The sequence below is a fragment of the Mustela nigripes genome, chromosome 3, assembly GCF_022355385.1.
Source record: "Mustela nigripes isolate SB6536 chromosome 3, MUSNIG.SB6536, whole genome shotgun sequence".
NCBI classification, from domain to species: domain Eukaryota; kingdom Metazoa; phylum Chordata; class Mammalia; order Carnivora; family Mustelidae; genus Mustela; species Mustela nigripes.
The window spans coordinates 159233089-159257799 of NC_081559.1; the positions used below are offsets into that span (position 1 = coordinate 159233089).

Sequence of the window (24711 nt, forward strand, 5' to 3'; positions counted from 1 at the left end):
TCAAAAGAAACCAACACTACTGACACCTTGTTCTCTCATTTCTAGTCTCAGAACTACGAGAGAGTAAGTTTTTCTTGTTTAAATCGATCACAGCTCTAAAAAACCAACACAAATGGTAACATGACCCATTGAATATGTAAGAATCCATGAGTTTTTATTTCTTATAAATAAGTGAATAATAAATGGAGGAAAAGGGAAAGTGCTCCCTTTTACTGTAGAATGCCAAGTAATAAATGTAGAAGGAAATATGTAATTAGAAAAACCACTATTTGATAACCATCATAGTAATAATCGGTCCCAGCAAGAATATTAATGTATGCTAACAGTGGCAGATAAAAGTTTGATGAGATATAGGATGTTAGTCTTAAAGTAAATTACAAGGAATAAATTACAATAAATTACAATGAGTAAAATAGTAACTTTTTGGTGGCAAACTTGGCAGACACTACCTTAACTAACCTGTCAAAGTTAACATCACCAATAATGGAGGAAACTGACATCATTTGCTCTCGGTGGGAATTCACAGAGGACGTAACATCGTGCATTCCAGCCAAAACTGCACTGCCTGAAAACAATCCTAAGGAAACACCGCACAAAGCCAAACCGAGAAATATTCTACAAAATAAATGGCCCATTCTCTTAAAAGAGGTCAAGGTCATGAAAGACAAAGACTGGGGAACTACTTCAGATTAAGCAAACTAAAGAGAGGCACAACAATTAAATGTGATGTGTGGTCCCAGATTGGGCAATTGACTGAACTTGACTACCAGGTGGATTAAATAGTATATCAACAGCAAACTTCCTCGTGGTAACAGTACTGACGTTATGTAAGAATAAGACTGCCATCCGAAGCTAGTCTACCAATCAATATCCACTGACCACAATCGCCTCCTCCCCTCTCCAGCTATTTAGTGATGATTCAGATGAGCCCTCCCAGCCCTTCGCCCTCGCCGTTAGGGACACCATCCCTATCCCTGCTTCTGAAGCCTTTTCCCTCTCCTCCTCGACTGCACTCCCCACCTTCTGCCCACCTGGCTCCCTGTCCTTGTCCTCTCCAGCTTTTTCGCTCCCGCCTCCCGGACCACCTCCTCCACCCCCTCCACCTCTGCCGCGCACCCTCCCCTCTCCAGGTGCGCACCGCCACCGCGACGCGCCGCCGTGCGCTTGCGCTGCGCACCCGCCGGTGCCGGGCGGGCTGAGTTGCAGGAGCGCTGCGCCACGGGTGCGTTCTGCACGGGATCCGAGCTCCGGGCCGACGCCCGCACGGGGTCGGGACAGGTGGCTGCGCTGGTCCACAGGGCCGCCCTTCTGCCCGCGATGGGCTGCTCCAGCAGCGCCCTCAACACGGCCGGCGACAGCAGCGGGCTCCGCAGAGGTGAGCAGGGGACCCGGCCCCAACGCCGCCCGGTCCTCGGGATTCGAGTTGGCTTGCTCCCCCGGGGGTCCCGACTCCCTCGGGAAAGCCGCTGGACCCGCGGTGTGGAGGTCCCCGTGCGCCCCGCCGCGCACGCTGCCCGACCCGGGAGGCCGAGGGCTGGGCCCGGGGTCGCCCTACCCGCCGGCGACCGGGGAGGTGGCGTTCAATCCCTACCGCGGTTGGCGGCGGCTTCCCTTAAACAGATGAGTGTTTTCCGACCCTTAAAAGAGGTGCTCTTTTATCTCCCCAAAGTACGAACTTTCAGATTATATAAAGCTGCAAACTCACTGGGAACTGGTAACTATTCGTCTGGTCGTGAGGAGAGACGTGGTACCCATTTTTCTTTTGAGACCTTGCCCTCTCGTCAGCCTTTCAGCATCAAAGATGGTACAGGTGGACGGACGTTCACTCCATCAAGTAGGTTCTTGCTCTATTAAAGAGGTCAGATACACCTTCCCCTATCCTTGGCTTCAGTATTTCCTGACGAATATCCATGGGATAAAAAGTGGTCATCACCTAAATTCAACAAGTGTATTTTGGACGTCTATTATGTCATAGCCAGGTGTCTGGCTAGATGCTGGAGATATAAGAGACCTTCTTGGAGGAGGGGTGTTAGGGGTCAAAGAGACAGGCAATAAACAAGTTAAATGATTAAGTTTCTGACAGTGAGAAGTGCTATGAAAAGAGTAAGAGCAGATTAATTAACTAGAGAGTGACTGGGTTTTATGTGCACTTCTAAGATTTTGAATGGCTAACATTTTTAGACAAAGTTTCGAAGGGTAGGCAAATTCCTTCAAGTTATTTTGGAGTCATACTCAAGGCTAACGCTAGGGGAAATTTTATATTCCAGTTAATTCCTTTTCAGAGGTCTTCTTTTAGCACCTTGTGTTATTCCAATAACAGAAACGCCTTCCCCTCTGATTCTGTAAGTAGAGAGCACAGGATTCTCGTGAATGCTGTTTCAAAGTTCAGACGCCGTGTCCTAGTCAGAAGTATGTTTGTTGTGTTGCAGTTGTTTTCATGGTGTATGATAAATGTATTTCTAAAAGCAATAAAAAGTTTGGAAATAGGCAAAGTCATTAAAACCATATATATAAAAGTGATTCCAAACCCTTTGTCATTGACAACGATGTGAAGTGATGGAAAAATCCATTCCTAATGTACAATACTCGCTAACCTTTCTTTTTTTTTTAATTTTTTATTTTTTATAAACATATATTTTTATCCCCAGGGGTACAGGTCTGTGAATCGCCAGGTTTACACACTTCATAGCACTCACCAAAGCACATACCCTCCTCAACGTCCATGCTAACCTTTCTTTTAAAGAAACGAAAGCCTCATACCTCAAACATGCTCTCAAGAGGTCAGTGCAAAATAATAATAATAATAATAATAATAATAAATTTTAAAAAATTTTAAAGAGGCTAGAACAAGGAACAATTTCTTTGATATTTCACTTTATTTTATGAAACCGGGTAGATTTTGCATTCTGTTCCATGACAAATCCTTGTTGTTTTCAATATGAAAAACTGAGGAAAATTGATGCTTCAAGAAGGTAGACCATATTTTGGTTTCTCTTATCCCCTTCTGTGGCCCCAGATATCCCAGGAGTAGCATACTGATTTAAGAAGCAGAACACTAGGGGCACTTGGATGGCTCAGTGGGTTAAGCCTCTGGCTCTTGGTTTTGACTCAGGTCGTGGTCTCATGGGATGTGAGATGGAGTCCCATCCTGAGCCATGCCTCAGGCTCCACACTCAGCAGGAGTGGGCTTGAAGAGGCTCACCCTCTGCTCCTTCCCCTTGCATGTGCACGCTGTCTCATGCCCCCCCCCCATAAATAAATGGGGGTGCCTGAGTGGCGCAGTTGGTTAAGCCACAGACTCTTGATTTCCACTCAGGTCATGATCTCAGGGTCCTGTGATCCCTGGAGTGGGCCTCTGCGCCCAGTGCAGAGTCTGCTTCAGGATTCTCTCTCCCTCTGCCCCTCTTCCTGCTTGATCATGCTTTCTCAATCTCTCTCAAATAAATAAATAAATAAATGTTTAAAAAATATATAAATAAATCTTTTTTTCTTAAAGCTGAGCACTGTATCATCATTGTAGATTTTATTTTTTACTTCTTAAAGTTTTTTTATTTACTGAAGAGAGAAAGTGCATGCACACATGTGAAGGAGCAGGGAAAGAGGGATAAGCAAACTCCATGCTGAGTGTGGAGGCTGGGTTTGATTCCAGGACCCTGAGATCATGACCTGAGCTGAATTCAAGAGGGAGCTCAGCCACCTGAACCACCCAGACACCACCCCCCCATTACAGATATTTTTTAACTGATAAAAACATGACTCTGGGGAATGTTACTCTTAGGGAAGGGCATAAGTATCTAATAAGGGGAATGAGTTTTTAATCCTTTCAAAACATAATGAATAACTTTGTTTAAAAAAAAAACATTTTATCACCAGTATTAATAACCATCAATATAAGTCACACCCTTTCATTTTTTATTCATGCTTTCCTTATTGTTCTAAGTTTTCCTGGATGTTGTTCTGAAAGAAATGTTAAAATGCCCAACAACCAGGTTAAGCGTATAGAAAATTAATCCACTGCATAAATTGCTCAATGCACATATTGAATCAGTCAACAGGTGTATTTTGCTTCTGATCCCCAATCACACAATACTCTCTTGTAATTGGATACTATTGTATGTTCATCAGCATTTCAACTCCATGATCTTGGAGGCTCAATAAATAATTCATTCCTATTTGTGCAGCTTAAAACTTCTTTAAATCCTAAATCCAATCCTAAGTCTGTGTGTATGAGTTTTAGATTAAAATAAAAATCCAAGTTTATTAAATGTTCTGTAAGTACCTTTATTAAGTGTACCCCTGGTGCCTAACAATACTTGGCACATAGTTGTTGAATTAATTACTTCACTTAATCTTTATGACAATACTGTAAGTATGGTTATCTCCATTTCAAAGATAAGGAGCCCTGTGACCTTGGACAATTATTTACTCTTCAGAGTCAGAGCTGGGCTTTGAATTCAAGTCCTCTGCTTCCAGAGCTTGACCTGTTTCTCCTTAAATCATTTTTTGATAACTAGATTTAAATCTGTTTTTGCCTCAGATCACTCTGGATCCCCATTAGACTTGTATGTCATCCACTTTCCAAACAACAAAAGAAATCTAATTAAGTATAATATAATAATTTAATAAGTTTAATAATATAATTATAGTTTTATCAAAATCCCTAGATAAGATCTATAGTAATAAATATGATACAGTTGTGATATATGTAATAAATACATTTGTTCTATATTAATATATAATGAACATATTTTAATAAGTATTTCTTTATCCCAAATGAGTCAGTAAAATATGAACTTTGTATTTACTTCCAAATATAAACTAGGAATATTTGGAAGACATTTATTTAACCCTAGAGCTATTTTGAGCAGAGTACATAGATGTAGAGAAACTTCTGGTCCCTCCCACAGGGATACAGATAATCCTCATATCCTACCAGACATTCTTTAAATTCACAATATCGGGGCGCCTGGGTGGCTCAGTGGGTTAAGCCGCTGCCTTTGGCTCAGGTCATGATCTCAGGGTCCTGGGATCGAGTCCCACATCGGGCTCTCTGCTTCCCTCTCTCTCTCTCTCTGCCTGCCTCTCCATCTACTTGTGATTTCTCTCTGTCAAATAAATAAATAAATAAATCTTTAAAAAAAATAAATAAATTCACAATATCAACCTTAAACCCACATGGGTTGATGTTAAAATATGAGAACTAGCCTGTAGACTGGATTTGCACTGACAAATTCTGAATTTTCTGTTAAGTAGCTTAAGAACTGTCATACATGACATAATATTAGCTTACAAGCAAAATAATCATTAAATAGTGGTTTGGGCTAGATTACCTCTGAGATCAATTATGACTCTACAGGATTTTTCCTGTACCATCAAAATATGAAGGTACTTATTTTCTGGGCTTAAATGTAAGTCAGATAGCAGCTGTTTGGTTAGGTAGCTGTTAGGCTAAAGAGAAAAAGCCCTTCCACTGATCACATGGCTGTGTTTGCTTGGACCCATCAGACATGGAATCCCACCAAGCTTCTTTCCCTCACCTCTGAAGGTGACTGACTATGGAAAGAGACGTGGGGGACCAGGACACAGGTGGGTAGTCAGTGCTTTCAAAGTGTTGAACAGGGCCTGTATATGCTAGTCACACATAGGTTTTTACTGAATGCCCTAAAATCTAGGAGGAAAGAGGCTTTTCTTTCCAAAAGGACGATTATACAGATTGAGTGGACTTTCTTGTATTTGTGGAATCAAGTCTAAATTTGGGAGCCATATTCTGTTCAAAATTTCTTTTCAGCACCCCGAGGGTCCGGTGGAATTGAACACAAAGGTTTTGTTGACTTTACGGACTTTAACGGACTCACAAGTCTCTAGGTTTTCGTACCTGAAGCGTCCCCCTGTGCTGCCAGCCTCCTATGTCCATGTGTGATCCTTGCCTGCTCTTCCCTAATATAAATGCCAACTATTTCTGGCAGACTTCTTCCTGAAATCTTCCAGCTTCAGCACCAGCACGGACGAAGTAAATAGATGGTCATTATTGACAGTTTCACTGCTAGGTTAATAGGTACATTTCCACTGCTAGCTATAATCATTTGTTTATTCTACCCTCAACTCTCCACTAGCTGCTTGGAGTCCGTGTTACCAAGGCAATTGAACGAGGCTTGAATTTCACACTGTTATGTGAATTGTTCTTTGTACTGTGGAGATACCTTCAGCCAATATTTTCACACAGTGATATTTCAGTCCTAAGTAGACAAACGTTTTTTCTTTGTAATTGAAGTCTAAATATCATCAACATTATAACTCATTTTAATCGGCTTGGCTGCAGATATTATATATAAAAATGGGATTTATTCCTTTATAATGCTGGAAGTCAGGGCGCCTGGGTGGCTCAGTTGTTGGGCGTCTGCCTTTGGCTCAGGTCATAATCCCAGGGTCCTGGGATCGAGCCCTGCATCGGACTCCCTGCTTGGTGGGGAGTCTTCTTCTTCCTCTCCTACTCCCCCTGCTTATGTTCCCTCTCTCACTGTGTATCTCTCTGTCAAATAAATAGATAAAATCTTTTTTATTTGGGTGGCTTTAAAAAAGTCTGGTGGCTCAGTGGGCTAAAGCCTCTGCCTTCAGCTCAGGTCATGATCTCAGGGTCCTGGGATCAAGCCCCACATCAGGCTCTCTGCTCAGCAGGGAGCCTGCTTCCCCCTCTCTCTGTCTGCCTCTCTGCCTATTTGTGATCTCTGTCTCTGTCAAGTAAATAAATAAAATCTTTAAGAAAAAAAAATTCTGGAAGTCTAGACCAAGTCTAGTATGTCTTTGTGTCCCTTCTAGAGCCTGGCACAGAGCTTGGCAGGTCTTTGTGGTTGGGTGGTTATTATATACAGCTAATTAAAATGGAATATAAGAACCACATACGTGGCTCAAAAATTGGAAAACATTTGAAAAATGCATGCTTTGAAAAGTATACCTCCTGCCCTATTCCCACCATCTGCTTAGTTCCAATGATGCCCATGGGTAAATACTTTTATTGAGTGGAGGTTTTTTGGATACTCTTCCAAAATTTGTTTATACATTGCAAATATCATTTCCCACTCCCATCTACAATATACAATGTAAATTTAAAAGATTTTATTTATTTATTTGTCAGAGACAGAGCAAATGAGAGAGAGTGCAAGCAGGGCGAGTAGCAGGCAGAGGGAGAAGCAGGTTTCCCACTGAGCAAGGAGCCAGATGTGGAACTTGATCTCAGGACCTTGGGATCATTCATGACCTGAGCCAAAGGCAGACACTTAACCAATTGAGCCATCCAGGTGTCCCTATAAAATGTATCATCCCCACTATTTTTCACCTTGTGTTTTTTTCACCAAACAAAGTGGAGATCTTTCTATATTGATACATAGAGAGTGTCTTTCTCCTTTTTTACCCTTGCTTAACAATCTATTGTGTGATTTGTTTGGCCAGTCCCCTACTGATGGATATTTGGTTTGTTTCCAATCTTTTCCTGTTGCAAACAAGGCTGTAGTGAATTCCTTTATATATACATCATTTTGAATGCGTGCAAGAGTAGCTGTGGAGCCATTTCCCAAAGTGGCATTACTAAGTCAAAGGGTATGTGCCGTTATGATTTTCATGGATAACTGCGTAAATGCCTTCCTTAAGACTTGTACCAGTTTACTCTCTCATCAACGATACAGTAAGTTTTTGTTTTTTTTTAATAAAATTGAAGGATTTTCGAGATTAGTGCAGCCACATCAAAACATGGGCTTGGGGACGCCTGGGTGGCTCAGTTGGTTAAGCAGCTGCCTTCGGCTCAGGTCATGATCCCAGCGTCCTGGGATCGAGTCCCACATCGGGCTCCTTGCTCAGCGGGGAGCCTGCTTCTCCCTCTGCCTCTGCCTGCCATTCTGTCTGTCTGTGCTTGCTCTCTCCCCCCCCCCTCTGATAAATAAATAAAATCTTTAAAAAAAAAAAAAACCAAAAAACAAAAACAAAAAAAACATGGGCTTGGAGGGGAAGGCAGGAGACAGGTAGGAGTTCCCACTTGGTTCCGGGTATTTAAGACTCTGATCCCCACAAGAATCTTCTAAAGCAAACATCAGTATCAGCAAAAACAGCTAGGAAACTGCAGTTTAGCGAGGAGAGATCACTTGCCCGAGATCTCAGAGCTAGCAAGGGATGGGGCTGCAGCCCAGTTCGTGTGACTCGGGAGCCCCTGCTCTTCTCACAGTCCAGTTCCCTCTGGGGTCCAGCCCCTCTTCTGCCAAACTTGTTGTATGGCCCGACCTGTAGGCAGAACACAATCCCTGTCTGTCCAGTGGGTGCATGGGTGGATGGCTGGATGACAGAGATGGGGATTCAAGGGCATGAAGGTACCACATAGAAAAGCCGAGGGAGAGTAGGAATCGGGACCCAGGGAATAACAGAAACTTGGAAGGCAACGTTGGCTGCGGTGGGCTTGGGATGAGAGTGGGTTGTGGAGAGGGTCTCCTCATCAGGCAGGCAAGAGTCAACACAGCCAAACAAAGCTTCACTGTGTTCTTTTAAATCATGCACCTGTAAGGTTGCCCCACGTCCCAGCTAATGTGCACAGTTTCACTTCTGTGTTAATGTTTTACAACATCGGGTTTAAAACAAAAACCTACCACTTGTGGGGGGTTCCTGCAGGGCTCACCAAAACTGATAAAGAGCACCAAACTTGGCCAGGCTTCAGCACCTGGTGTGTTTAAGGGTATGCAGTTCCAGGTAACTTTTTTTTAAAGCAAAATACCAGACTATAGCTCTCCAAGTGAGTGTTAATGTCTGGAAAGCATCAAAATAACCTCAGAAACCTCTTTACTTTCCCAGAGACGTTGCTGTTGTTGATGTTGCTTGATCCCCTCCCTGGGAGTTGCTGTGTAGCTCTAGCGTTCATTCTTTTGTGCATATTCAAGGATATCAGAGATTTGCCCTTTAAGGGTGAGGACTGAAGGAAAAAACCCACCCACATTTATTTTTTAATTTTTTTTTTTAAGATTTTATTTATTCATTTGACAGACAGAGATCACAAGTAGGCAGAGAGGCAGGCTCCCCACTATGCAGAGAGCCTGACTCGGGGCTCAATCCCAGGACCCTGGGATCATGACCCGAGCCGAAGGCAGAGGCTTTAACCCATTGAGCCACCCAGGTGCCCCCAACCCACATTTAAAAAAAAGATTTATTATGTATTTGAGAGAGAGAGAAAGTGAAAGCATGAGCCAGGGGGAGGGGCAGAGGGAGAGAAATCCTCAAGCCGACTCCCTGCTGAGCGAGGAGCCCCACACAGGGCTCCATCCCAGGACCGGCAGATCATGACCAGAGCTGAAATCAAGGGCCGGGCCGACTGAGCCACCCAGGTGCCCCACATTGTTTTTAATAGCTAAATATCTATGGGAATTGCTTTATGAAGGTGGACAAAATAGGCCAGGTGATGATTGTATGCTCAGAAACAAGGAATGGTCGTTGGAAATAGGCAAGGAAAAGAAAGGTCAGCCTGTGTCAGAGGGGCAAGTTCAACTGACATCACTTTCTTCCCCATGGAAGGGCCCAAGGGGCTGTGGGTCCCCAGGATAACTGGGCTGGGCTGCAGTCACTGGGTGGGCTAGAGTCCTACATCTTAGGGAAGATGACCCTCTTTTCTCAGACTACATACTCAGCAGTCCCTTTGGCTGCTCCTCTAGGCTGGCTTCTCCAATAAGACAAAGACCTCAAGACTCGATAACATGTTCTTTATTCATGCTGAACACTCCTCAACATTCGAGTATGTATGGTTCTGAACACTTGCTTTGAGATGAGCACATGATATAAGGCTGGTTACGAAAGTGAAGTGTCCAAATGTGCCTTAAATAGGAAAGTCAAGATAGAAGATCAAAAAGCATCCATAGACAGCAAAATGGTATTCCTGCCCTCTCTATCTACTTTAGGGTCACCAAAAGTCACATTTCATTTACAAACAGCACACTCTGTAGCCCTGACAGTGTAGTTCAAAGTGGGCATCAAAATAGCACCAATTAACATCAGTTAGAATAAAATGAACTTGACCTCATGAGCCAAAGATTGAAACTTCTCTATGTTTCAACAAGCCTTCCCTATGACCTGAGCTCTAGCCTGCCCATCAACTCATCACTCCCCCCACCAACCCCCCCACCCCCACCTCCAGCTTCCCAGAGTGAACCTCTCTCTCAGTGATTGACCTGCCTCTTCTCCATTAAAAGGAAGGTCTTCAGGATCTACTTCTTTGGATGCACCATCAAACCAAGTTATTGTGTTTTTAGTTTTGTTTTGTTTTTGTCTATGAGCTAATTGCCTATTCCTCTTACCAGCATTTTCCCATTTGGGGACAATACTTCCTCAAGCCTAAAATATATTTGTCCTTACATTCAGTGAAAAGGACATTTCTGCTTTATTCAGAGGCTTGTTTTTAAAACGTTTTTATAAAGGGTCCCTGCAGGATGAAAACATGACACACTATGCAGACTGCCCTGTTTGATCTGTCCTTATCTTCTCAGTCTCCCCCAGCTAATGCTCCTCTAGTCTATTTTTTCTTTTTAGTAAAAGGAATGCTTTCTGACTTTTTTTCTTTTTAGTAAATTTGCAAAAGAAAAGGGACTGTTAAAAATATTAAGTAATATTTTTATATTACTTAATATATATATATTAAGTAATAACACAAGTGGTACAAAAATTAAAAATCATAAAAGTGGTATATGGGGACAGTTTTGAGTACTGGTCAGGTATTTTCTAGACTATCCCTCAGTTGGGTTTTGTCTGCTGGTTTTTTTATTTTTTGTTTGTTTGTTTGTTTTTTTTTTTTTTTACAATGCTCCTGGGGTTGTGGGCTCTGGGAGAAAGATGACAGAAGTAAAGTGCCCTTCACACCACATCATCACATCATCTCAAGGGTACACATTCTCAGTGTGACTTATTACTGCCTCCCTAAGCTTCTCTAATCCTCTGTTTGAAGACTCTGAAGCTTGGGAAAGGGTAAGTGTAGGAATTTATTTTATACTCTCGTCTTACTGAAATCTTCTAGCTTAATCATTGCCGTGATTCTTGGTCAAAACTGCCTCTTCCGGGGCGCCTGGGTGGCTCAGTGGGTTAAAGCCTCTGCCTTCAGCTCAGGTCATGGTCCCAGGGTTCTGGGATCGAGTCCCGCATCAGGCTCTCTGCTCAGCGGGGAGCCTGCTTCCTCCTCTCTCTCTGCCTGCCTCTCTGCCTACTTGTGATCTCTCTGTCAAATAAATAAATAAAATCTTAAAAAAAAAAAAAACTGCCTCTTCCTATATCAAAGCTTTTTCTTATGCCCTGCTTTATGAAGAAGCTCATTCAATTCAATTTTCAAATGTCTGTTCTAGAGCCCCATGTTGGCCTCCCAGGTGCTTAGGACTGTAAGGGGAAGACAAGTAGCTTTTCATTCTGGAAAATAAAATCCCTCACTTCCCACAGTGCGATCTGTACTGTTCCCTCACTGTGGAGGCAAAATCATCTGAACAGAGCGTGGGTCTGCAACCTGAGAGAGTCACAGCAGTGGTCACCTGAAAGTCCTGGGGTCCTACTCCGTCTGCCACTGCTCTTCTAGTCCTAGGGCCTCAGGGGGGCACTGACTACCCGCCCGTCCATTGTGAATACGACTGCTCTGCTGTAAAATTTAATATTTGATCCCAGCCCCCAATTTGCTAACTGCTCATGGGAATACTCGGCTTCTCAGGCACGGGCACCTGTTCCTGCCCACAGGCCTTCATACCCTGCACCCCCCCTGAGTCAAGCACAGGCACCGTGGCTGAGCTAGGGGAACAGCCAGCTCACACCGGTGTGGCCACTTGCTCGCTGCCCTTGGAGCGCAGGGTGGAATAGAACATGCCATTAACCTTAAGTTCAGAGGAGAAATGAGAAGGCTCCTTTTCCTGGACCTCCCTGAGGAGGGGGCTTAGCAAACCCAGCCAGTTCTGTGACATGAAGGAAGCTTGAGAAAAATCTCCCTCTCCGGTGTGGAGCTTACTTAGACCAGCCCGGGCCCTTGACATCACTAAATCAGCATACTCACCTGATCCCCAGTGCTGACTATATGACAGGCAAGCATGAGGATGGAGCCCGGACCCTCTGTCTAAGGATGAGCAGCAATGCCCATGGGGAGTGAGGGACATGACCCCAGCAGTTCTGCCTACTTTTGATCTGTGTCTGTCAAATAAATAAAATCTTTTTTTTAAAGATTTTATTTTGTTTATTTAACAGAGATTACAAGTAGGCAGAGAGGCAGGCAGAGAGAGAGGGGGAAACAGGCTTCCCGGGAGCAGAGAGCCCGATACGGGACTCGATCCCAGGACCCTGGGATCATGACCTGAGCCGAAGGCAGCGGCTTAACCCACTGAGCCACCCAGGTGTCCCAAATCAAAAAAAATCTTTAAAAAAAAAAAAAAAAAGCTGAAGGCAAAGTGCCTCAATGAACAGGAGCCGCTGTAGTACCTCCTGGAGAAGCAGGGTGGGCGAGGTCTGTTGAGGTTGGTCAAGTGTCACAGTGTGGGCTTGTCAGAGACATGATCTTCACTTTCTCTCTCCTCTGCCTCATTCATTGAAATGCCTTTGATTTTAAGACTAGATTTCTGCCCAAATGCTGGATCCCCAGGTGCCAGTAGTGAGCATCAGTCGATGAAAAAAATGTCTTTCTCAGTGGTGAATTCTGTTGCTCATTTCAAAAGTGATGTTTTGTGCAACAGCTTCTTTGAAATAAGAGTGTCTCTTCTAGGAGTCGAAAAATAACCAAAGGAAATGAAGTTGGAACACGATTTCTGCAGGAGGTGACAATTTGTCATTACTTGGCCCTGTAGCTCTTAAATATCAGCCTTTCCCCTCCCCGGCCCAGCATCTCTGCCTTGAGTGTTCCAGAAGTGTCTCCCCAACGACATGGTCTTGTTCCTCTACAGTTAAACCTCAACATCAGGTTTACCTTCAAACTTGATCGAATTTACTCTGGGATGGTGAAAACTCATCTTAGAGAGTTCTGTTAGAAGGATGGCTTCTCTAGTCTTTATTTACCCTCTTATAGGATTTTTTGGTCATGGTTTTATACTTCAGTTATGTGGGGGTTTGCATAAGTTCCTCTCTCTTCAAAATGAGCGCCCTGTTCACATCTACCCATGACAGAATGCACTGTTGGGGATGAGCCCACAGGGACAGTGTTTGTAGACACTTTGGTGAGAGAAATGGGCAGAAACACCTAGAGCAGCACCACTGGTGGGCCCACAGATGTTTGTTGGATAAATGATGGGATGAAATTGAGGACAAAGCAGAGTAAGAAAAGGAGAAGATGAGTAGACTCTTGCCTGGGGGCTGATGCCTGCTGCGTCTTGGTTCCCAAAGGTCCAAAGTAAAGAAACTAGAAATGGTGGCAGCAAGGGAAAATACCAGGGTGCCCCTTTCTCACCAATTCTTTAGAAAACCTGGAGGTCTTTGGGATGTCTAATATGTCACAGCCATGGGATAGGAAATATTGACCTCAAGTTTTCCTCCTTGCTGGGTAGAAACTTTTCATGTCTGATCAGGGTAATGAACTGAGTTGAAAAGCTTCCATCATAATGTGAATTTCAGGTATGTTAGCTCTCGTTCTAATCCCTTCTGTAATGTTGCCTAGTATTTCATTTCTTTGTGTGCCTATCACAACGGTGCTTACAATAAGGGTTCTGTTAGTTCAGCTGTCACAATAAATTTGTTCACGGATCAGCTTACAACAGAACCAAGAGAAATAATGAGCACCAAAGGATTAGGCCCAGAGCAGTGTATGATTTGATAAAATGTAGGGTTCAGAAAACACACACATCTTTTTTTATTTTATTTTATTTTATTTATTTATTTGACAGACAGAGATCACAAGCAGGCAGAGAGGCAGGCAGAGAGAGAGGAAGGGAAGCAGGCTCCCTGCCGAGCAGAGAGCCCAATGCGGGGCTCGATCCCAGGACCCTGGGATCATGACCTGAGCTGAAGGCAGAGGCTTTAACCCACTGAGCCACCCAGGCACCCCAACACATACATCTTTAAACAACTTTGGATGTGGAAACAATGCGTCCCTCCACAGTATTTATTACATAATAATACAGATTAGGCCGAGAATGTCTCCTATGGGTGGACCAAAGATCTCACTGCTTTCCAAGTTTGCGTGCTAGAAGAAAGGATGTCGTACCTTCTTCACTTTCCAGTGTTTAGGGGCATGTTTATCCCAGCTCCTTAAGTTGCAGTTCATTCTTTCTGTTGCTAAGTTAGCTGTAATTTATTGGCAAGGCCACCAGGAGGCCATAAAGGACCTTTGTGAAATTGGAAAAAGATGCCCTCCCCACTCCTGACACCCCTTTGCAGATGCACAAAGGCTGGAGTTCAGCTCTCCCTTGCCCCTCGGCAGGACACCCTCTGTGTTATCCCCCAGCAGTGCCAGTCACGAGCTAGTGCTTTCCACATGCAAGGCGACACACAGAATCCTCACAGCAACTCTGCTAATACTGTTCCCGCTTTACAGCTGGTGAAACTGAGGCACAAAGAGCCATCATCAGGCTAGTGAGGACAGGAATCAGGACTCAGACCCCCTACCTTATGGGTGTTGTTTTTAAGGTCATATGATCTCTGTCCTCTCCTTGAGAACAGATTACCTTCTTCTGTCACATAAGAGAAAGAACTTTTGGGCTGTTCATTAAGAACCATGACTTCCAAAATACATTCATTTCAAAATTCAAGCAGAATGCAATTAATCGATATAAATATAAAATGAATGTGTCACTATACTTAGAACATTCTCTCTCTCTCTCTTTTTTGGTGTTCATTTTATTTCTTTTTTCCTCTAAGTTTTTATTTAAATTCCAGCTAGTTAATATACACTGCAATATTAGTTTAAGTTGTGGAATTCAGTGATTCTTACAAACAGTAACTGTGATACTTACAAACAGCACTCAGTGCTCATCCCTACTGGTGCCCTCCTCAGTACCCATTACCTGTTTAACACCCCCCACCCGCCGCATCCCCTCCAGTAATCATCCATTTATTCTCTATAGTTAATACTTCATGGTCATTTTATTTATTATTTATTTTTTAAAAATTTTATTTATTTATTTGACAGACAGAGATCACAAGTAGGCAGAGATTGAGGAAGGGAAGCAGGCTCCCCGCTGAGCAGAGAGCTCGACATGGGGCTTGATCCCAGGACCCCGGGATCATGACCTGAGCTGAAGGCAGAGGCTTTAACCCACTGAGCCACCCAGGCACCCCATTGGTGGTCATTTTAAAGATGTTTTATCTCCTTTGGGTTACTGTAGGAAAATACAGTGGCATTCTTCTGTAACATTTCCCAGTTTGGTTGGCTGTTTTCAGACTATATTATAAAAATGTTCTGTGTTGAGGACATTTGCCTACTTCAAGCTTATCTGTAAGATTAGGAAAATACCTAAGAATGAAAACTGATACGGTGATCACGTGCATAGATGTTCTAGTTATGTGGCACAAATTGATAGATCGCTTGGACTTGTGACATTCTCTGTGGATAGAGAACTTTTCACAAAGCTTTTGATTTTGGAGAAAAACTTGGCTCGGTCTGATGGCATAATATGTCTTTCAAAATATACAACTGAGTGACTTCGTTTGGGGTGTGTTGTGACATCCCCCACGGCTTTCTGCTCTAGAAGATTGATGCCTCTGGAATGCACCCACAGCAGGCCCAGCTGCATGGAAATCGTCTGTCTCCTATAACTGACAGTACTAATCACTGTAATAACTATTTTACCGGCAAATATAATTTGGCAGACATCTGTGATTAGTATATTAACACATTTCCCTGTTAATTCCCTAAGGCAGCCATCTCCAGAACATCCCTTGTGAGATCTTAATGAATCGTCTTGTCATAATGAAATTTCTTTATAAGCCTGAGAAATCCCTTTTGTTAAGTGGTCTAAAGGGCTATTCATTTGAAAGCTTCATTCATGCTGAGACCTGAGGGAGAGCCAAAGGATAGCCCTTCTCTCTGTTCTGACATCTGACTCCCAGGGGCACCCACTGCCAGGGCCCAGAATCGCCCCCAGTCCTTCCCAAACTCTGTTGCTCCAAGCCTCGGTTTACATTACTTTCCACCTGGGGCTTCAAGCCCAGTCCCAGAGGCAAGATGGGAAATGATTGGATGTGAACAAATGTATTAAAAGGAGAAACAGGAGCACCTGGGAAGCTCAGTCAGTTACGTGTCTGCCTTGAACTCAAGTGTCTGCCTTGAACTCAAGTCAAGATCTCAGGGTCCTGGGATCGAGCCCCACGTTGGGCTCCCTGCTCAGCAGGGCGTCTGTTTCTCCCTCTGACCCAACCCTCTTGTGCACTTTCTCTCTCACTCACTCTCTCTCAAATAAATAAATAAAATCTTTAAAATAAATAAAAAGAGAAACGATTGGCAATGAGTTGAATTAATGATAATACACAAATGAAGGAAGGGAAGAACTATGACATTATTAACTCAGGGAGAAATGAAAACTAATTTATGCAAAGTAATAGCTTACTGTTTGGCTCAGTTCCTCCTAGCAGACATACTTGTTCTATGGACATGTACCTGGATATTACCCAAATAACAAATAATTCTCATTTTCAATGATTGCTTATATACAATGGCTGAATTGAAAGGAAATGTGAATGTGTAAAGGGAGAGGGTAGGGGTGACAGAAGTGGGAGAAGAAGGAGCCCAAATCTTTATTTTCTATGGTGGGACTGAACAGAAATGCCCAAACTGAGAGATTATGAAGTAACAATTTGCTTAGAGATATAGAAGAAAAACATCCCCCCAAAACAGCTAAATGAATTAAGATACTTGCCCCTAGGGAAGTGAGAAGAGATCCGAGGTTTTTTTTTCTTTTTTTTAAGATTTTATTCATTTATTTGACAGAGAGAGACACAGCTAGAGAGGGAACACAAGCAGGGGGAGTGGGAGAGGAAGAAGTAGGCTTCCCTCCGAGCAGGGAGCCCAAAGTGGGGCTCGATCCCACCACCCTGGGATCATGACCTGAGCCAAAGGCATACACTTAATGACTGGGCCGGCCACCCAGATGCCCCAGGAGATCCAAATATTAGCCATGCATCTTACATTAGGTAATGAGATGTATGTACACATATATAACTGGGGTGGGGAGTAACTTAGGGAAAAAAGATTAAAAATAATGAAAAGAAAAACAATTTTCAGGGGAAAAAAATAGAAATATATTACCTAGAGGCCCATTTTAACATGTTTGTTTATTTCCTCCCAGTTATTTTCACCCTCTGTTTGTGATTGTCTTTCTCTTACCCCCTCTTTCCCTTCCAGTGATTAACAATGCTGTAATCATACTGTGATAAAATTGATAGCTAACTTACTGAGCACTTAGGGGCACAGCAGACCGTGTGCTAATACACACTTTATATGCGCCATTTCATTTGATTAACCCCACTGTGCGTGCTGATATTTTAACTTCTATCATAATTATGTTCTTACATTAGCATATGGTCTTCATAATCCTATTTTTTTCATGGAATAAGAATATTCCATCCAGGGCGCCTGGGTGGCTCAGTGGGTTAGGCCACTGCCTTCGGCTCAAGTCATGATCTCAGGGTCCTGGGATCGAGTCCCGCATCGGGCTCTTTGCTCAGCGGGAAGCCTGCTTCCTCCTCTCTCTCTCTCTCTCTCTGCCTGCCTTTCTGCCTACTTGTGATCTCTCTCTGTCAAATAAATAAATAAAATCTTTAAAAAAAAAAAAAGAATATTCCATCCAGCAGAATATGTATCTTTCCCCCAAATTATTTGACTTTTGTTTGCCACCTCTTGCTCTTATAAGGAATACTGAGATGATATATTTAAAGCTTTTTCCTGACATGTATTTTTTTTTCTGACATTTTTGTTTTTAGGATAAATTTCCAGAAAGAGGATTCCTGGGTCATAGAGTAGAATTATGTTGCCAAGTTGCTTGTCTTAAACTGTTTAGGGCATGTTCACGTTCAGTGCTTAATGTGATGCCTCATGCAGCTTGGAGACAAGTAGTGAGAGAGAGTCACTGTCATTTTATGGATGAGATACTTAGGAGCTAAGTCTTCAAGGTCACACAACTGGTGGAAGGGCCAGAATTAAAATGCATGGTTCCCAACTCTTTCATGATTTCTGCTCCTCCTCCAAAATGAAATGAAACCCAGGCTGAGCTATCCCTGTACTTTCCCTTCCCAGATGTCTTGGTCTTCACCTAGTGGAGCGTCTCAGTCATGGGACCCTTTCCTTTCACTGAGGGCCATTCTTCTTCAGGAAAAAGGAAGACCTCTCTAGCAGCCCAAAACCACACTCGAAATCTTCTATCAGGGCTAAGGAGGAGAAAGAGCAAGAAGCAGAAAGGACAGGAGAAAAAAAAGTGAAATATGCTTACTTAGAAAATGGGACAGAAACTATGAGAAGATGTCTGAGGAGCAAACATGAAAACACCGTGGTTTTGGAGGACCTTAACGCTTCAGATAAGGTGTTTGAGCTGAAGACAGTAAAGAAGTTTGACTTAGGGAGTGTTAGGGTCATGGTATGGCCTTTCTTTGTTCAGTTGTACACAGGACTTTCTTGAATGTTAAATCTACTCTTTTTAAAATTTTATTGATTGGGACGCCTGGGTTAAGCCTCTGCCTTTGGCTCAGGTCATGATCTCAGGGTCCTGGGATCGAGCCCTGCATCGGGCTCTCTGCTCAGCAGGGAGCCTGCTTCCCTTTCTCTCTCTGCCTGCCTCTCTGCCTACTTGTGATCTCTCTCTCTGTCAAATAAAAAAAAAAGATTTTATTGATTTGAAAGAGGGGCGTGGGGCAGAGGAAGAGGCAGAGAATCTCAAGCAGACTCTGTGCTAAGCCTGGAGCCCGATGCAGGGCTTGATTCCACAACCCTGAGACTCTGACCCAAGCTGAACCCAAGTCAGACGCTTAACCGACTGAACCACCTAGGCACCCCTACATCTATTTTTTTTTAATTTTTACATTAACATATAATATATTATTAGCCCCAGAGGTACAGGTCTGTGAATTGCCAGGTTTACACACCTCACAGCACTCACTATAGCACATACCTTCCCCAATGATGTCCATTCTTTCTTTCTTTTTTTTTTTTTTTTAAAGATTTTATTTATTTATTTAACAGAGAGAGATCACAAGCAGTCAGAGGCAGGCAGAGAGAGAGAGGAGAAAGCAGGCTCCCTGCTGAGCAGAGAGCCCGATGCAGGACTTGATCCCAGGACCCTGAGATCATGACCTGAGCCAAAGGCAGAGGCTTAATCCACTGAGCCACCCAGGTGCCCCCGATGTCCATTATTTCTTGATGGTGATATTCTTTCTCAGGATAGAAACAAATCAACAATTTGATTTTTTCTTTTTCTCTTTCAAATGAATGATCAAAAAACAACTTTAAATGTGTATTTTTTTCAATCACAGAAGAAAGTGAGTCCTGCTTTGCCCAACCAAAACCACGGACACTGGGAAAAGAATCCACTCTTTTTGGCAAGGTGGAAAAGGAAAGTCCAGCCCCCTTCGAGAAGCTCAAGATTTCAGCAGTGTCTACAGCTAACGGAGTTAAACCTGTCCATGAATGGCCCCTGGCAAACAGTGCTGTGGATCCACCAGCATCCACAGAAGAGGCTCAGCCTCTAGACAGACCCGAGGAGTCGGGGCCACCCCAGCCAGGTGGCAAAGATGATACTCTGGGTATGGGAGGAAAGAAGAAAGACATGGGAGCAGTGGCAGAGGCTCAGCCTTTACAAGGAAATGCTGAGACCGAATCTGGAGGAACAGACCTCAAGTACACCAAGCCTTTGAGGGCCACAGGAGAGAGGAGCTCTCCAGGAGCAGTGGAGGGTACTGAGAATCCACAAACTGCCAGACAGATGAAACTTCTAGGAACATCTGATAAAATCCCTCCTCTGGAAGCAGCCAGAGAGCCACAACCTCAAGAAGCAATGGGCAAAGGTGAACAGACCCAACTCCCAGAAACAGTTCCCAAGGAGAAGGAATCTCCAGAAGTACTGGAAGGAAGTCAGTTTTTGGAAACAGCTGGAGAGCAGCAACTTCAAGAAACGTTGGGGAAAGATGAGCAGTCCCAACCTCTAGAAACCATTCCCAGAGAGAATGGAACACCAGAAATATCGGAAGGAAGTCAGTTTGTGGGAACAGCTGGAGAGCAGCAACTTCAAGAAATGTTGGGAAAAGATGAACAGTCCCAACCTCTAGAAACCAATCCCAGAGAGAATGAAACACCGGAAGTGTTGGAAGGAAGTCAGTTTGTGGGAAAAGCTGTAAACAGTGAGTTGCTCCATAAAACTCCTGAAGGTCCCAGAAACATGGAGCAGAGTCAACTTGAAGGAATGATAGTTGGAAGCATGGAGCATCCAGTGGGAATTCTAGAAATAGGAGCAAATGTGGAAATGGTCAAGCAAATGCACACTAATGAAGAGGACCAACACATTGAAGGTAAATTTATGATGGTTGTTTAGATGTGTTGCATGAGAGATCATCACTGGGGATTGCTGTTTTGGGTGGTTGGACTTCATTTGACCCAGACCAAAAAGGCTTCCATACCTGGAAAATAGGCTTTTGGCTCTCCAGCAGAAATTTTCTACACTTGGTCTTAGCCAAATGGCTGGGAAGCAATCCAGCAAAAATTTTCTAAAGCGGGGCACCTGGGTGGCTCAGTTGGTTAAGCCACTGCCTTCAGCTCAGTCCCGCATTGGGCTCCTACCTCCGAAGGAGTCTGCTTCTCCCTCTGACCCTCTCCCCTCTCATGCTCTCTCTCTTACTCTGAATTTTTCCAAGTTTACTTTTCACTGGGCCCATGTATGGGATGAAGATCCGAAGTAGAGATGAATAGGTGGTTAGTGGGGAACTCACCTAATGAAAGAATGCCAACGAATGGATAGAACAGGGCAGTTTTCATCTTTGCCAATTTATCCTTAGGAAAAAGTAAATCACTGTCAGTCTGCTGCTGTTCTCCCGCTGGCTTCTTGTCCCTATGAGAAGACTAGGGACAATGCATCATCTCTTGGCATATGTGTTTTTAAAATGTACTTGACCTTTATTACAGTCATAATTTTTTAAAAAATGTCTTCTAGGCCATGATCTACATTTTAGTGAGTTTTAGCTGCATACTGCTGGGTAACTGAGGAAAGAAAGCATTCATTCATCTGCTTCTTAACTCATTTACGACCACAGCAGCAGTTTTGGAGTCCCAGTCATATGCCAAGTGCGGGGGCTGCAGGGGTGAGGGATAGGCCCTGTTCTCCAGGGGCTCACAGTCTGGTGGGAAGAAGGCAGAATTTAAATAAATTACCACAGTCTATTGAGGTAAGCGCTTTAATGAAGGTGTATAAAAGTACTCCAGGTATAACAAGAGAGGAGCAAGTAAAAACATGTATTTGTCTGACTAGAGTTAGCAAACTTGGGTCATTCAGGCCTAGGAGAACGACAGTGAGTCAAGTGAGGGCCATGTGTTGTATCTTGGGGAGCTGTGGGCATGATAGTGAACAGGTGCACCAACATGTTAAAAGAGCAGCTGCCTCTTGGCTCTGTCCATGAGCATGGGGGCCAATGTTGCCCATGCTGACTTCTTAGGGAGACAAATTTGTATCTACAATGTCCAGACTTTTATTTATTTATTTTTCAGACTTTCAACTGTTTGCAATTAATGATTATTTTCTTTAAACACCATCATGGCCCAACAAAATAGGTTTATGGGCATGCCTAGACCACCTTTTCATTTAAATATAAATGGAACTTTTTATTTATATTATGTTCTGCTCTCACTTCTTGGGTAATTCTGCAGTCTCATTTTATATAGGGGGATGCCAAGGTAGGAGATGTCAAGTGACATTGGCCATTCAGAGGATCTGAGAGAATCAAGGCAATTGCCTCTCTTGACCCCACCAGAGAAACTTACTAATTAGACCTAGAGAACAGAAGCTGCCCCATTGGAAACCAGCTGTCAGGAACTTTATTGTTAATGACAAATGAGCATCTCTTACTATCTCCTTTGGTTACTTTTCCAGGTGAGACAGGAGAAAAGGTTGAAACAGAGGCCGAGAACGAGAAAGGAAGTGAAGGGCCTGGAACAAAAGAAGAAGAAACAGGGGAAGCCGTGGGTCTTGCCGCAGCCACATAGATTGGCGTGATCGTAGAAGGATGAACGGACACAGTTGTGTTATAACAGAGAAAAAAAATGGACTGAAGTGTGTGGGTATAGATCTTATCTTTTATCTTATCTTTTCATGTGTACGTATTTTATACAAAGAGTGTGGTTATCGTGTTCTTGATTAGGTTTTTCCATAAAACTTCTAAGCCGTACACAGTTGTCTTAGGCACTTAGAACAGTAATACATTCAAGACTGCAGCAGCCATTGCCTGTGACAAGTAGGGTGTACAATTACTGGAGGGTGAGGGTGTTTTCTTCATTATGGTAATAGGTTTATTCTGTTTAGAAAATGAGACTCTAAAAAGAAGGTATAAGCCTTAGTTGTAGGGGGTTGGAGAAAGGGGTTAGCACAAATTAGGGAGCTCCTGATGATAAGGTTACACGGTTATAATTACAATGGGATGAGAAAGAACACAGTGTCAGGGCAAACTCTACCTAGTGTTGCTTTCCTGTGGCAGAATTTAAAGCTGGGAGGAACCTTGGAAAGTGTGTCCCTCTAGTTACGTCTCACTTGAAGTCTGTCTACTGCAGCCGGCTCTCATTTATCATGGTGTGTTCAATGTGTTAACAAAATCCTCATCAAAGGAAGGCATCTCTGGTGCTATTGTAAGATCAGGTATTTCGACACCGAAAGGCTACACATTTTCCATGTGCCATTTTGAATTTTGCACTTACGTGAAGGATTTTAATTGGTGTTCTCCTTTCGACTGACATTAAAGGTATTTTAAATAAATGGACTTTTAATTGTATTTCAGAAGCAACAAACAATAAGAATTCAAGCCTAGATTAGAGGGGCACCGGGATGGGTCCAGTCGGTTAAGCATCCTTCTCTTGATTTTGGCTCAGGTCATGATCTCAGGATTGTGAAATCCAGCCCTGCACGGGGCTCTGTGCTGAGCTTAGAGTCTGCTTAAGATTCTCTCTCTCCCTCTCTGCCCCTCCCCCCCACTCCTGCACAGCCTGTGTGTGCACTTTCTAAAAACAAGCAAAACACCTAGTTTAGTTGCCTATGTGAAGTTTATTCCTTGGGTACTATTATTTTTGTTTGGTTTTAGATTACTGTGATTTAATGTTAGGCATTAGAGGTAGAAAGGAGCTAAGCAATTAGAATTTAAAAACCATTTATAGTGGGGCGCCTGGGTGGCTCAGTCAGTTGAGCATCTCAACCTTTGGCTCCATCCCAGGATCAAGGCCCGCCTCTAGCTCCCTGCTCAGCAGGGAGCCTACTTCTCAGTCTCCCTCTCTCCCCTGACTTGTGCTCTCTCTATCCCAAATAAGCAAATAAAGTCTTTGAAAAAATAAATAAAAAACCATCTATAATATTTCATTAATGTTAAAATATTTCATTAATGTTAAAATCGAAAGTTACTTTTTAAGAATTCTTCCAAAATTTCCAAGGGATTTTGGTAAAAGATTATAGGTGAATGGTAACGATGATAGCAATCTTGTCTACCCTTGAGTGCCTTGTGTTCATTAATATCAGGATAGAATTATATTTTAGAAACACTTGGTGTCTTTTCTTATTTGCAAATATCTATTTTTTACGATAACTGTTCAAATGAATTAACTAGACTCTTTTACTTTAGCTTTGATATTAAAATGACTACTAAGATGATCTGTAAGTAATTTCAAGAATATAGGCTACAGGGAAGAATTATCATCTTTATTCTGATTTTAATATTAGTTTATGTTTGTGACTTTAAAGAGTAGAAGTAGACAGCAAGAGAAAGTACTTGAGTAGGTGACATCCTCTTTTCTGCTGAGTTGCTGGGTTGTGATTTGGAACTGCTGCTGCAGTCTTGGAACTTTTTATCTATCTTTAATGCAGGCATTTAGCCCCTTCAGTGGAACACGAAAGGTGCTTAATAAATATTTGTCAAATCAGTAAATGAATAATGAATACCAAGGGCTCCCATTTACATTGAATTCATTAAAAAAGAGTAGATTTTACAGATCAGTTTGTGTAACACTGACATTTTCATGGGGGCTGCTAAGCTCAGTAACAAGCTGTGTATTCAGTGTAGTTCTGAAAATGGCACTATGTCGTGGCCAGGAAATGAAATAAATCAGAACAGATATAACATCTTTCAAGCTGCCTTTTGTAATCCAAGGGGGTTTTCCCTGACCAAAAGGTATTTTTAAACAGATATCTAGTAAGGAGAAATGATAGCACTTAGTGTAACTATGAATGATCTCCTTAAAAGGTGGAATTCTTCTTTGTGTGAAGCACTTAAATAGTAGGCTTCGTTTACTTAATAGACATGAAGGTCCATTCTCTGTTGTGTAGGTTTTTTTTTTATTGGTAGCATGTGTTAAAGAGACCTGCTCAGAACTAGTTCTTGAACGAATTTTGTCTCAAAGGCATTATTATAGAGTTATAAGTTTTCTAATTGTTTATTAATCTTACTAGTTCCCATTAATTCCCACTTATTAATTTCCATTAATAATAAATTAAAATTAATAATTCTATTATCAATTTCCATTAATTACTAAAATAATTTATTCTTAGCTTTTGTATCTAAATTTATATACATTTC

At 42.7% G+C, this 24711-nt stretch overlaps 1 protein-coding gene across 2 annotated transcripts; it reads left to right on the plus strand.

The window, feature by feature from the left end:
- Positions 1-940: 940 nt before the first annotated feature.
- Positions 941-24637, plus strand: ERICH5 (glutamate rich 5). Of its 2 annotated transcripts, none has more exons than XM_059394919.1 (3): positions 941-1375; positions 19429-20460; positions 22032-24636. In XM_059394919.1, exons 1-3 carry the CDS (start codon positions 1318-1320, stop codon positions 22142-22144), a joined length of 1203 nt encoding a protein of 400 aa, XP_059250902.1. In that variant the 5' UTR covers positions 941-1317; the 3' UTR covers positions 22145-24636. The 2 variants fall into 2 exon arrangements, with proteins under 2 accessions (XP_059250902.1, XP_059250901.1); XM_059394918.1 differs by lacking the exon at positions 941-1375 and adding an exon at positions 1405-1834 and having other exon boundaries at positions 22032-24637.
- Positions 24638-24711: the final 74 nt, after the last annotated feature.